The sequence below is a fragment of the Hylobates moloch genome, unplaced genomic scaffold (assembly GCF_009828535.3).
Source record: "Hylobates moloch isolate HMO894 unplaced genomic scaffold, HMol_V3 SCAFFOLD_14, whole genome shotgun sequence".
In the NCBI taxonomy this organism is placed as follows: Eukaryota; Metazoa; Chordata; class Mammalia; order Primates; family Hylobatidae; genus Hylobates; species Hylobates moloch.
The window spans coordinates 55,284,453-55,298,672 of record NW_026652289.1 but is presented as its reverse complement, the minus strand read 5'-3'; the positions used below and the strand labels follow the sequence as shown (position 1 = coordinate 55,298,672).

The following is a 14,220-nucleotide window of genomic DNA, read 5'->3' as shown; positions in this document are numbered from 1 at the left end:
CTCTGTGACCTTTCCTGAGCAAGATGCTGGAGGAGAAAGTGCTTGAGTGGTTGCTCTCAAAACAAAAATCACCAGGGTCTTTCTTTGATCTTTCACTCTCAAACTCCAGTAAAAATATTTTGCCTCTGAATTTCCAGGTACAGGATTCTCTAACCGGAAAACTTGGGGCCCAGAGATCCAGGGACATACCAACTGTGCTGACTGGGGCCGACCTAGAAGGGGCAAGCAGCAGGCCTTCTGGCTTGTGAAATCATTGTGACCCTGGGGAGTGTGTGTTGGGAGAAAGGCATTGTGCATTATCAGGAAATGGGATCCTAGTGACCTTGGGTCTATCCTGCTACTTTCCACTCTTCTGAGCCGCGCTGCGTGTTAGCCAGTTTTCTGGGGCCATTTGACTACTGACCACATGATGCTTTGGCCTCTCTCTGGGCTCTGCTCCCTAGATCCGGCCCAGTAACAAGTGTTTTCTTTTCCATAGAGCTATGAACCAGATGAGCTGACCAAAGAGATGGCCCACCTGGAAGGACTAATGAAGGACCTAAACGCTATCACAACAGCATGACGACCTTCACCAGGACATGACTTCAAACCTGAGTCTGGAAGTCTTGGAACTTACCCTTGAAAACAAGGAATTGTACAGAGTACGAGGGGACAGCACTTGAGAACACAGAATGAGCCAGCAGACTGGCCAGCGCCTCTGTGTAGGGCTGGCTCCAGGCATGGCCACCTGCCTTCCCCGGTCAGCCTGGAAGACGCCTGTGTCGAGGCAGCTTCCCTTTGCCTGCTGATACTCTGCAGGACTGGGCACCATGGGCCAAAATTTTGTGTCCAGGGAAGAGGCGAGAAGTGCAACCTGCATTTCACTTTGTGGTCAGGCTGTGTCTTCCTGCTGCGACTGCATCACCTTTGTGGAGTGTAGACATTGGCATTTATGTACAATTTTATTTGTGTCTTATTTTATTTTACCTTCAAAAACAAAAACGCCATCCAAAACCAAGGAAGTCCGTGGTGTTCTCCACAAGTGGTTGACAATTGACTGCTTGTTCCAATTATGTATGGAAAGTCATTGACAGTGTGGGTTGTTCCTGGGGTTGGCTTGTTTTTTGGTTTTGTTTTTATTTTTTAATTCTGAGTCATTGCATCCTCTACCAGCTGTTAATCCATCACTCTGAGGGGGAGGAAATGTTGCATTGCTGTTTGTAAGCTTTTTTTATTATTTTTTTATTATAATTATTAAAGGCCTGACTCTTTCCTCTCATCACTGTGAGATTACAGATCTATTTGAATTGAATGAAATGTAACATTGAAAAGACTTGTTTGTTGCTTTCTGTGCAGTTTCAGTATTGGGACGGGGTGGGGGGCTGAGGGTTGGTAATAGGAAATGGAGGGGCTGCTGAGCTCCTGTGAATGTTTCTGTCATTGTACTTTCTTCCAGAAGCCTGCAGAGAATGGAAGCATCTTCTTTATTGTCCTTTCCTGAAATGTCCATCCTTATTGTCACTACGTTGCAACTGGAGTTTGATTTGGATCTGGTTTTAAAATTCTTCTGTGCAATAGGTGGGTTTGAGGATTTAGCGGCCCTGATTTCTTGGTCATAGCCTGGTAAGAATGTCCATGCTGAGGAGCCAGGTGTTGTATTTCTAATCACCTGACACACAGAATAGGGTAAGAGCCTGACCCCATTCTGTAAATCAGAAAGCAAGGATGGAGACCCTTTCCTGCTGCTATTATTGGCTTTCTTTGAGGAAGTTGGAGGTTAAGGAAGGAACTTGTTTGTTTCCACATATGACTCCTTCTTCTCTCTAGTTCCAGTCTTCAGCCAGTCCAGCGCTCTCTTCCACACTTCAGAGCCCCTTCAGAGAAAGCATTAGCAGGAATGAGACAAGGCAGAGCTGCAGTGCCCCCTGAGGCTTCCACACATCTTCCTGAATATTATTTTTCAAGTAACAAGGGACAGGGACAGCGGAAGCAGCTGCCCCCTCCCCTATCCCAGCAGCTCAGCTAAGCCCTGATGAGAAGGAAGCCACAGGAGTTGTCTGAGGTGAACCCAGCGGCTCAGCCACACATGGAAGCCATTGCCTTTGCACATAGTTCTTGGGTTCTTTTTCCTAAAAAGGTAAGGAGCTGAGGTGTGTGGTTTTTTAATATTAAGAATATATAATGGAAAACACACGACTGACGCTCAGGCATCTTCCCCTACTCCCCAACAGATCCCCAGAAGACAGCGTGGAAGGCAGTGTAGACAGTAAATCGGGCTTCAGTTCTATAGCCAAGAAGAGATCAGCTGCTGAAACCACCAGTGGGTACCCCAGGCCACCTGCCTTTGAACTTGGAGAGTTGCCATTTTTAGATCTTATCACATACTTCTTTTTTACAAGATGAACTCTTTGTATTTATGATTTGGGGGGGCAATGAAAGGTGCAATGCGGGAACTGCTGCTGCCAAGCTAGCTGGTCACATGGGGTGCCAGGCGGGATTCTGGAAAACCAGTGCACTTAAACTGATCCTGAAGAGAGCTGTCCAAGCACTCTGGCCACCAGGAGGGCCAGATTCCCCAGAAATTACCTTTTGCCCAAAGAACATGCTCAGTATTTTGGGCATTTCCTCCCACGAACCCTGACTGCTTCTGTTACCTCAGGGCCTCGGTACCTGGATACTGCCACAGAATTGGGGCGGGTGGGGGAGGGGCATATTTTTAAATAAAATAACTGTTCAAAGTTGGGTTTTTTTTAAAAAATTAAGAAAAAGGAAAGCTATTCTGTATTGCACCTTTTCACAATTTAATACATTTTCTTACATTTTCCTGTGATTTTTTGAAACTAAACCATTGTGTGTCCTGTAGTGTCCTAGTTGAGCTGCCGCTCAGTAGCTTCCTCGGGGGGATCTGGAACACCTGTGTCTGTTGCCGCACTTCCTGCGGGAGGGGCCCAGAGGGCTGCTGGGACTGGCGTCTGTACACACTTGTTTGGCCTTTTCTGTAGTTGATGCTGTAAACTCTATGGCTTTTTAAAAACGATTTCATGTTTTTATTTGGTATTGGAAATCCAATACACTTTTTTAATCCAATCAAACTCTGGTCTGGTCAAAGAGTTATTTTCCTTTGTCCTTAAAAACAAAAAACTTTGGGGCCCCCTGCTTCCCAGCCTCTAATTGACTTCACTGTTGCCTTCACAACTGTAAAGCCAGTAGTCTACGACGAGACTCAGGGAAGGGTGGCAGGTGAGCCAGGAGGCTGCAGGAGGTGTTTGGACTGTCCACCAGTACCAAAAATGAGTCTTGTCCCTGTTCCCATCCCCCTGTTGCTGCCCTGCAGGGACTGAGCAGCCTGAGGTATCAGAGGGGGCCCCTGGCAGCCGTCCCTGAATGGAGTGCAGACCATGTCCCTGCTGCGGCAGACTGAGTGCCCACGTGGGGCCTGGCCTCCCCACTCCCAGCCCCACCACTCACAGGGACCTGAAGCCGGAGCAGATGTCTCCTGGGATGCCTGCTTGCCCCAGGCTGCCTCACCTTACTGTGTTCACTTGTAAGATTCCTTGTGGTGTCCCAGAGTCTGGGCCAGGGAATAGGTGACCTCAGTAGCCAGAGGCCTGAGCTTGCAATAGTAGAATGAGAGCTAAACACAGAGCACAGTGTCCTCACTGCTCCCTTTGCCCCGCTGTTCATCTGCTCTGTGGCCAGAGTGTACTTTAGGAAGCCCAAATCCTGTCCTTCCCATTAGCCACACTCTGGGCTCAGGTTGAAGTCCGTGCTCCCATAGCTGGAGGTTGGTGCTTGTCTGCCACAGCCTCCAGGTCCAGACTAATGTTGCCTTGTGTACCGGGGGTGTGGCCACAGAAAGCTACCAGTGAGGCCATTCTCAGTCTGCCTGGAGTGTCCTCTTTACTGCCATTCTGTTTTAAGTGCCGGGCATCTGCTGCTACTATCCTTCCTGTGCGTCCCTAGGTGGAGCTCTTGGCATATTTTGCCGTGATTTGTTCGAGTCTTTTCCTGGGCCCTGTGGGCTCAGTGGGGACCAGATTATTTCTCACTCCTTTCTGAATGTCTAATGCCAGGGGCAGTTTCTGACAAGAGCAGATGCTTGTCTCTTGGATGGATAGACAGTCACGAGGACTCATGCCCTGGAGCGTGTTGAAAGGCTTCACACACACACACACACACACACACACACACACACAAGAAGCCGCCTCCTGGCAGGGATCCTGGTAGGTCCCCAGTGTTCTGGTGCTAGGACGCTCCCATTTCAGTAGCCATGGCCTTTTGGCCTCCTGGGGTAAACGTGAAAGATGAAAGATGACAGTCATAAGAAACGATGCTGGGCCCAGTGGCTCACGCCTGTAATCCCAGCACTTTGGGAGGCAGAGGCGGGCGGATCACCTGAGATCAGGAGTTCATGACCAGCCTGGCCAACATAGTGAAACCCTGTCTCTACTAAAAATACAAAAATTAGCCAGGCATGGTGGCGGGTGCCTGTAATCTCAGCTACTTGGGAGGCTGAGGCAGGAGAATCGTTTGAACCTGGGAGACGGAGGTTGCAGTGAGTAGAGACCATGCCATTGCACTCCAGCCTGGGCAAGAGTGAAACTCCATCTCAAAAAAAAAAAAAAAAACAAACAATGCTGATGCCTCATGACCAACTTCAAGCTGGGAACTAACACAAGAATATCTTGCAGATTTGTTCTAAGATGAGCATTATGGACAAGGCTCTATACGAAGAAGAAACACTTCTTCCCCCACCCCATTCCTGCCCCATCCGTCAACCCCTCCCAGTTGCAGCCACCTTCCTGCCAGAAGTGGGAAGAACCATCAGGAGAGACTGGAGACAAGCAATAAGCAAGCCATCAAATTGATGATGACAGGGCCATGGGCAGGGATTGGAGAACCAGGGAGCCAAGAGGAGCCACCCCTAACCACAGACAGAAGAACCCCAGACAGCAGGTACCCGACTCTTAACCTAGGGTTTCCAGCTACCAAAGGAGGGAGTTCACCAGGGGTGCAGGAGGAAGAGGTAGGAGACAGTAGTTGAAAGAAAATAATACTTGTTTTTAATAATCTTTTAAATGTACGTAATGTTGGAAAAGTGCTACTTAAAACTACCACTACCCTCTTAAGCATGGTGGATGATATTCATCTCAAGATGTCCTTTTCCTCAATTAGGAACTTGGTTTGAAAAATGAAAGGGACCTAAAGCTGAGCTCACAAAAGTTTGGCGGGAACACCTGCTGCACTATAGCACAGGAATAATTCGGGATTTCCTGAAATAATTAGGGGTAGAGGGGACACTGGCAACTGGTATAATCAACAAGATGGTGCAAGAATGAGGGGCTCTGTGGGAAAGCACCCCAGTGGGAACTGGCTGGCCTCAAGGTGTTCAAAGACCTTTCTTAAATGGGAAGATCTTTTTGTTTGTTTGTTCGTTTTGTTGTTTTTGAGTCAGAGTCTCACTCTGTCACCCAGGCTGGAGTGCAGTGGCATGATCTCGGCTCACTGCAACCTCCGCCTCCCAGGTTCAAGCGATTCTCCTGCCTCAGCCTCCCGAGTAGCTGGGACTACAGGCGCCCGCCACCATGCCCAGCTAATTTTTGTATTTTTTAGTAGAGACAGGGTTTCACCATATTGGACAGGCTGGTCTCGAACTCCTGACCTCATGATCTACCTGCCTCGGCCTCCCAAAGTGCTGGGATTACAAGCGTGGGCCGCCATGCCTGGCCAAATGAGATCTTAGGGGCAATTTCATGCTATTTGCACTTCTATGGAGTGAACCCCCTCCAGCTCCCCAAATCTCATGTAACATCTGCTGTGTGCACATGGCCTTGAATGAGTTACTGGATACTCCCCCCAGTGAAGAAAACAGCATCTGGGCCAACATGGCAGTGGGCAGGCCATGAGTCTGGCACAGCACAGGTGACCCATGAATGGAATTGGTTCGCTAGAAGCAGGAGCTGAGAGCCAGAAGTGACCATAAGAATCTAAACCTGAGAACTCCCAGAAGTCCAGGGGAAAAGGAGGACACAGGTCAAGAAATGTGGGTTCCAATCAGCCTAACCCAGATTTTAAGAGGCAGACTGACCTCAGCTTGCGTCTGGGTTGCCATCGGTTTACAATCTCTCCCTCCTCAGGGTCCTGGAGCAAAGCCTCATCACCCTGTTACTAGGTGTCAGCCCCTTGCTAATAGGGTCTGCCTTCTGTGGACCCGGTCGCCCAAAGGAGAAATCTGGGAGCGATTCTAAATTCTTCCCTCAACACCACAGCACATTGCTCAGTAAATCCTGCCAGCTCTACCTCTCAGATGTCCCCCAGAGCAGCTCTTTGCTGTCTGGTAGCAAACTACTAATTAAGCCCCCTGCCTGAGTCTCACCAGCAATCAGGGAGCGATCCTCCACACAAGTGTTCAGGTGCTGCTTCTAACGCAAATCTGATGCTTCCCCGCTGCTCAGCACCGTGCGATGAGAGCTCCAGCACCTGCCCTACAGTAGAGACTCCAGTGTGGCCCTGTCTGCCTCATCCCTTTTACTTCCCACTAATCTGCCCCTTCACGCGAGTTTGGCCCTAACCATAGAGAGCAATTTACACTTGCAGAATAAGCCGTGATGTCTGGCCTCTACTGTTTCCTCTGCCTCATTTTCTCCCTATCCCCTACCCTGACCATTGGCTTTGTCTGGTCATGTCTATTCATATCTGAAGGCCCAGCCTAACCATCCAGTCCCCTGATCATTCTTGTTCACGGTTCTGTCTCCACCAATACACTGTGACCTCACTAAGGAAAGCAATTGTGCTTGGATTCTCCACCCGAGCACCCAGCACACCATAGGTCTTCACTAAATGAACTTGCCTCATGAGGCGGATGGACTTGAAATCAGGTAACTAATACATCATGGCCCAGTACTGAGGGAATTTAACAAAGCCCTAATTCCTCCTAGGAGCATATACTTAAGGTTTTGCAGAGAAACTAAGGCTGAGCTGAGTCTAGGGTGTAATGTGAGGCTTATCTTTCTGGAGGAAGGAGGAGGCCACTGCAGAGCTGGGGAGCTGCCTGTTTCACGTGGCCATCAGTACAGATCCCAGCCATCCCATGTCACTCCTGTGCTCAGCCCCCTGTCACTGGATTCAGTGCAGAGGCCCCAGCAGGCCAGTGCAAAGGCTATGGAGGGTGCACAGGTCTGGCTAGCTGGCCTTCAGGGGAGAGAGGGAGCTGGTCCCCCAGATTCCTGGAACACTGCAAGGGCAATACTGGGCCCAGTCAAGCTAAGTTTGGCTGGCCAGATAGCACAGCTTGGGGTCAGTTCTAGTGAGACAAGAATAAATTGGTTCCTTTTGTAAACTCAAAACCCAGGTCTTGCCGAGAATTCTGGGCAGCTGATGGCTTTCTGGAGAGGAAAGAGCCAGGATTTACTTTTGAAGGCAAAATTATGGATCAGGCTCCTGCAGACACAGTTCCCCAGGATATGTAAGGAGAATCAGCCAATGAACATTCTAGACTAACACACAGAAGGGAAATTGACTGTAACTGAAGCCAGAGAGATCTCAGTGTGGGCAGGTGGGGTGAGAGAAGGAATATTTGGGGCCAGTCAGAAAAGGGTCTTCCTCACCCAAAAAGCTAGAAATCTTCAATTGTTTCCAAAGATACTTCCGAAGGCCCACTATATGCCAGGCACTGAGGATGCAAAATGAGCATGACAGTCTCCTTTGCTGATGTGTTCACAGATGTTCAACAGAAAGAAATGTTCGACAGAAAGAAATTACCATGAAATGGTAATTTCATGAAAAGAACATGAAAAGTACTAACAGACCCAAACAAAGTGATCTGGTAAAGTAAAGAAGGAATTTCCAACCCTAACTGGAGAGTTGCATGTCATGAAGAAGGTGACACTGAGAATGATGACGAATTCACCAAAGAAAGGAGTTTCTTCCAGCATTGTTTGAACTTATCTAAAAAGCAGGAAAAATTCCAACACTGGATAAATTACAACAGAAAACGCTTTTCAGTGATTTGCTCCAAAGACAGTAAGGGATGTCCATAACAGGGACAGAAAATCTGACCCAAGTGGTAGATGAAAAAAGAGGTTGGGGTTTCCTCAGGGAAAAGCCTAATAACTAAGAACCAGAGGGAAGCCTGACTGACGCTTATCAAAAAATAAGTAAACGAGTGATCATCATCTTCCCTGAGAACTTGTTGAGAATTTTGTGTCTATATTCATCAGGGATATTGGTCTGTAGTTTTTTTTGTTGGGGGGAGTGTTGTACTTTTTGAGTGGAGGGGTCTGGCTTTGGTATCAGTGTAATACTAGCCTCATAGAATAAGGGAAGTGTTCGCTCCTTGTCTATTTTTTGGAAGAGTTTGAAGGATTGCTATTAATTGTTCTCTAAAGCTTTGGTCGAATTCACCAATAAAGCCATTGGGGCCTGGGCCTTTCTTTGTGGGAAGCATTCTTTATTACTAATGTAATCTGTCAACTTGTTATAGATCTATTCGGATTCTGTATTTATTCTTGAGTCAGTTTTGGTAATTTGTTTCTAATTTGTCCATTTTATCTAGGTTATCTAATTTGTTGGTATACAACTTTTATAGTGTTCTTTTATAATCCTTTTTATTTCTTTAAGGCTGGTAGTAATATATTTTATTTGACCCCTGATGTTAGCAAGTCTCTCTTCTCTCTCTCTCTCTCTTTCTCTCTCAGTCTAGCTAAAGGCTGTCCATTTTATTGATCTTTTCAAAGAACTAACTTTTTATTTTGGCTGATTTTTTGTATTGGTTTTCTGTTCTCTGTTCTATTTTTTTCTGCTTTCATCTTTATTATTTCCTTTCTTCTGTTTGCTCTGAGTTTAGTTTGCTCTTCTTTTCCTAGTTTCTTCAGGTGAATGTTTAGGTTATTGATTGGATATTTTTTTAAGTATCAGAGCTTACTACTCTACATTTCCCTATAAGCACTGTTTCTGCTGCATCCCATGTTTTTGGAATGGTATGTTATCTTTTTGTTTTCATTTTCATTCATCTCAACTTGTTTTTTTCGGGTTTTTTTGTTGTTGTTTGTTTGTTTGTTTCTGAGACAGAGTCTCGCTCTGTCGCACAGGCTGGAGTGCAGTGGCGTGATCTCGGCTCACTGCAACCTCTGCCTCCGGGCTCAAATGATTCTCCTGCCTCAGCCTCCCACGTAGCTGGGACTACATATGCCTGCCACCAGGCCTGGCTAATCTTTTATATTTTTAGTAGAGACGGGGTTTCATCATGTTGGCCAGGCTGGTCTCAAACTCCTGATCTCAAGGGATCTGCCCACTTCAGCCTCCCAAAGTGCTGGAATTACAGGCATGAGCCACTGCACCTGGCCTCAACTTTTTTTTTTTTTTTTTTTTTTTTTTTGAGACGGAGTCTCGCTCTGTTACCCAGGCTGGAGTGCAGTGGCGCGATCTCGGCTCACTGCAAGCTCCGCCTCCCAGGTTCACGCCATTCTCCTGCCTCAGCCTCTCCGAGTAGCTGGGACTACAGGCGCCCGCCACCACGCCCGGCTAATTTTTTGTATTTTTAGTAGAGACGGGGTTTCACCGTGGTCTCGATCTCCTGACCTCGTGATCCGCCCGCCTCGGCCTCCCAAAGTGCTGGGATTACAAGCGTGAGCCACCGCGCCCGGCCTCAACTTATTTTTTAATATCCTTTGTGATTTCTGCTTTGATTCAGTGATTACTTATGTATGTGTTTAATTTGTATATTTTTGTGAATTTTTCAAATATCTGTTACTAATTTCTAAATGTTCTATTATGGTCAGAGAATATATTTCATATTATTTCAATCCTCTTAAATTTATTGAGACTTGGTTTGTGGTCTAACAGATAGTCTATGCTGTAGAATGTTCCACGTGCCCTTGAGAAGAATACATATTCTGCTGTTATTGGATGGAGTGTTCCAGAGATCCCTCTTAGCTCTCTTTGGTTTATATTCTTCGCATCTTCTATTTCCTGGGTGATCTTTTGTCTAGTTGTTCTATCAGTTATTGAAAATAGAGTATTGAAGTCTGCAACTATAACTGTTGAATTGTCTATCCTCCCATTATGTCAGATTCACTTCATGAGTATATGTGTATGTGTGTCTGTGTTTGTGTGTGTGTGTGTGTATATATAAAATCCAAATAGATCCATAACAAGTAGACAGATTACATTAGTAATAAAGAACACTTACCACAAAGAAAGGCCCAGGACCCAATGGTTTCACTGGTGAATTCTACCAAAGCTTTAGAAAACAATTAATAGCAATCCTTCACAAACTCTTCCTAATTTTATATATATATTATTTTTTTTTTAGAGAGAGAGACAGGATCTGGCTGTGTTGTCCAGTCTGGACTCAAACTCCTGGGCTTAAGTGATCCTCCCACCTCACTCTCATGAGTAGCTGGAACTATAAGCATGTACCACTATGGTGGCTTAGGAGTTTGGGGACTCTGTTGTTAGGTATATACATATAATTGTTTAATCTTCTTGATGGATTGACCTTTTTCTCATTATAAAATGTTCCTTGTCTTTAGTAATAATTTTTGTCTTAAAGTCTACTTTGATATTATTAAATAGTATAGCCACTCCAGCTCTCCTTCAGCTAATGTTTGCTTGGTATGTCTTTTTGCACCCTTTTACTCTTAACCTATTTTCATCTTTGAATACAAAATCTGTCTGTTGCAGACAGTATATAGTTGGATCATGGTTTTGTATCCATTCTGCCAATTTCTGCCTCTAATCTGAGTGTTTAATCCACTTACATTTAATGTAATTGCTGGTAAGGTAGGATTTACATCTGCCATTTACCTATTTGTTTTCTGTATGTCTTGTGTCTTTTTTTTTTTTTTTTGAGATGCAGTCTTGCTCTGTCACCCAGGCTGGAGTGCAGTGGCGTGATCTCAGCTAATTTTTGTATTTTTAGTAGAGACAGGTTTTCAGCATGTTGGCCAGGCTGGTCATGAACTCCTGACCTCAGGTGATCCACCTGCCTCCCAAAGACCTGGGATTACAGGCATGAGCCACCACGCCCGGCCATGTCTTGTGTCTTTTTTGTCACTCTATTACTGCCTTCTTTTTGTTAAGTAGATATTTTCTAGTGTACCATTTTAATTCCCTTGTCAAAAAGCATGAATCGTGAAAGAAAAATTTGGTAAGTTGGATATCATCAAAATTAAAAATGTTTACTCTCTTAAAGTCATGGTTAAAAAGTGAAAAGTCAGGCTGGGCTCGGTGGCTCACGCCTGTAATCCCAGCACTTTGGGAGGCCAAGGCAGGTGGATCATGAGGTCAAGAGATCAAGACCATCCTGGCTAACACGGTGAAACCCCGTCTCTACTAAAAATACAAAAAAATTAGCCGAGTGTGGTGGTGGGCGCCTGTAGTCCCAGCTACTCGGGAGGCTGAGGCCGGGGAATGGAATGAACCCAGGAGACAGAGCTTGCAGTGAGCCGAGATGGTGCCACTGCACTCCAGCCTGGGCGACAGAGCAAGACTGTCTCAAAAAAAAAAAAAAAAAAACCAAACTGAAAAGGCAAGCCAAAAACTAGGAGATGATAATCGCAAAACTTGTATCTTATAAAGCACTTATATCCTGAATATATTACTTACAATTCAATAAAATGACTCAGCAAAAACAAATGAGTAAATATTCAAACAGTCACTTTACCAAAGAACATATACAGATAGCAAGTAAACACCTGAAAAGATGCTCGGTATCTTTAGTCATTATGGGAATGCAAATTAAATCCAGGAGTTAATATTATACACTCTCTTGAATGGTAAAAAATCAAGACTGACAACATCAAGTGTTGCATGAATATGAAGTAACCGAAACTCTCATATGATTGCCAGGAGAAATGCAAAAGAGTATTCCAACTTTGGAAAAGAATCTTGTGAAGTTTCTTATAAAGTTAAAAATATATTTATCGGGCCAGGCATGGTGGCTCATTCCTGTAATTTCAGCACTTTGGGAGGCTGAGGCAAGTGGATCACAAGGGTTCGAGACCAGCCTGGCCAACATAGCAAAACCCTGTCTCTACTAAAAATAAAGGCTGCAGTGAGCCGAGATCGAGGCACTGCACTCCAGCCTGAGCAACAGAGTGAGACTCCCATCTCAAAGAAACAGAAAAAAAAAGGAATATATATAAAATAGCCCAGCAATGCCATTCCTTGAGTATTAAGATAAACAAAAATCTACATCCATCTTGAAAATGACAGAAGTAGATTTTAAGTGTCCTCACCACAAAAAATGGAAAGTATGTGAGGTAATGTGATAAGTATGTCAGTTTAATTATTTCAATGTAGTCATTCCACAATGTATACATATTTCAAAACGTACATGATAAATTTACACAATTTTTCTTTGTCAATTTAAATAATCACTTAAAAAGAAAATCCACACCCAGATAAAGAACATAAATGTTCATAGGAGCTTTATTCTTAATAGCCCAAAACTGGAAACAATTCCATGTTCATGAATGGGTGAGTGAATAAACTATGGCATAGCCATCAGAAACATTAGGCTAAAGGAGAGAAATCAGACACAGACCATATGCTTTATGATGATACTGATATGAAATTCTAGAAAAGTCAAAACTTTAGTGACAGAAGGCAGACTGGCAGGGTTCAGGAGTGGGAGGAAGGGTTTGACTGCAAAGAGCCATGCAGGAACCTGGGGAGTGATGGAGTCTATGACTTACTTGTTTAGGTGGTTGTAGTACTGTCTGTCAAAACTCACTGAGCTGTGCACTTAAAATTGCTGAATTTGATACATATAAGTTATACCTCAATAAAGAAAATAGAGGCCAGGCTCAGTGGCTCAGCCTGTAGTCCCAGCACTTTGGGAGGCTGAGGCAGGTGGATCACTAGGTCAGGAGTTCAAGACCAGCCTGGCCAATATGGTGAAACCCCATCCCTACTAAAAAATGCAAAAATTAGCTGGGCGTGGTGGTGCGCACCTGTAGTCCCAGCTACTCAGGAGGCCGAGACAGGAGAATTGCTGGAACCCAGGAGGCGGAGGTTGCAGTGAGCCGGGATCATGCCACTGCACTCCAGCCTGGGCAACAGAGTGAGACTCCATCTAAAAAAAAAAAGAAAAGAAAGAAAATAGAATTAGCACTAGCAACAAAAATATAAGGTACTAGGAATTAATGTAATGAAATGAAAAAACCTTCATGAAGAAAATGATAAGACTGTGTTGAAAGAATTGGCAGGGACAGTTAATACCCAGCAAAGATTGCAGGTGATCTCCCACACAGCACAGCCTCCTCTGCAGTTACGCTGTGGCCTTGTGACAATGGAATATAAGAGCAAGTGATGTTCACTGCTGAGAGACGTAGTTCAGACGCGGGAATCTCGTCTAGTTGTCTCTTCTTCTCCCACAATGATCTTGGAGAACGCGGGTTCAGTTCAAGTTGGTATCAGTGAGGAAAATGCTGCCTGGGCTGCACAGGACTTTACCTGAGCTGGAATAAACCTTTATTGTCTTAAACCTTGAAATTTGTGGCTTTTCTGTTGGGGCTGTTTATGCTCATTAATACCAAAGACACTAAAGAAGACCCAAATGTGGGAACAGTTATACCCTGTTCATCCATGGGAATACACATTTCCGCAATAATGTCAATGTAATTTCAATCAGAAGCCCACTGGACTCTTCATGTACCTCAACAGATTCTAAAAGGTCTATGGTAGTGCAAAGAGACTGGAGTAGCCAAGACATTCCTTAAGAAGAAGCTGGGGGGCTGGGCACAGTGGCTCATGCCTGTAATCCCTGCACTTTTGGAGGCTGAGGCAGGTGGATCACCTGACGTCAGGAGCTTGAGACCAGCCTGGCTAACATTGTGAAACCCCGTCTCTACTAAAAATACAAAAAAATTAGCCAGGTGTGGTGGTGGGTGCCTGTACTCCCAGCTACTCAGGAGGCTGAGGTAGGAGAATCGCTTAAATCTGGGAGGCGGAGGTTGCAGTGAGCTGAGATCACACCATTGCACTCCAGCCTGGGTGACAAGAGCAAGAGTCCATCTAAAAAAAGAAGAAGAAGAAGGTGGGGGACTTACTCTACTCTATATCAACATACTTTATAAAGCTAGTGTAACTAAGACAATTGACTGTTTGAATGGGGATAGACAAATAAGCTAATAGTACAGAATAGAGAGCCTCGACATAGACCCAGATATGATAGAGATGTGACATTGTATTGCATATTAATCAAGCCTCATTCAAGAAACAATGCAGGAAAAATTG

General features: G+C 45.0%; 1 protein-coding gene across 8 annotated transcripts in view; it reads left to right on the top strand.

The window, feature by feature from the left end:
* NEO1 (neogenin 1) overlaps positions 1-1,274 on the top strand; it is a 267,305-nt gene extending 266,031 nt beyond the window's left edge. For all 8 annotated transcript variants that reach the window (XM_032174196.2, XM_032174198.2, XM_032174189.2 and 5 more), the window contains one exon: positions 479-1,274. In XM_032174196.2, the coding sequence (XP_032030087.1) occupies positions 479-562 (84 nt within the window). In that variant the 3' untranslated portion in view covers positions 563-1,274. The remainder of the gene's footprint in view (positions 1-478) is intronic.
* The last annotated feature ends 12,946 nt before the right edge of the window (positions 1,275-14,220 follow it).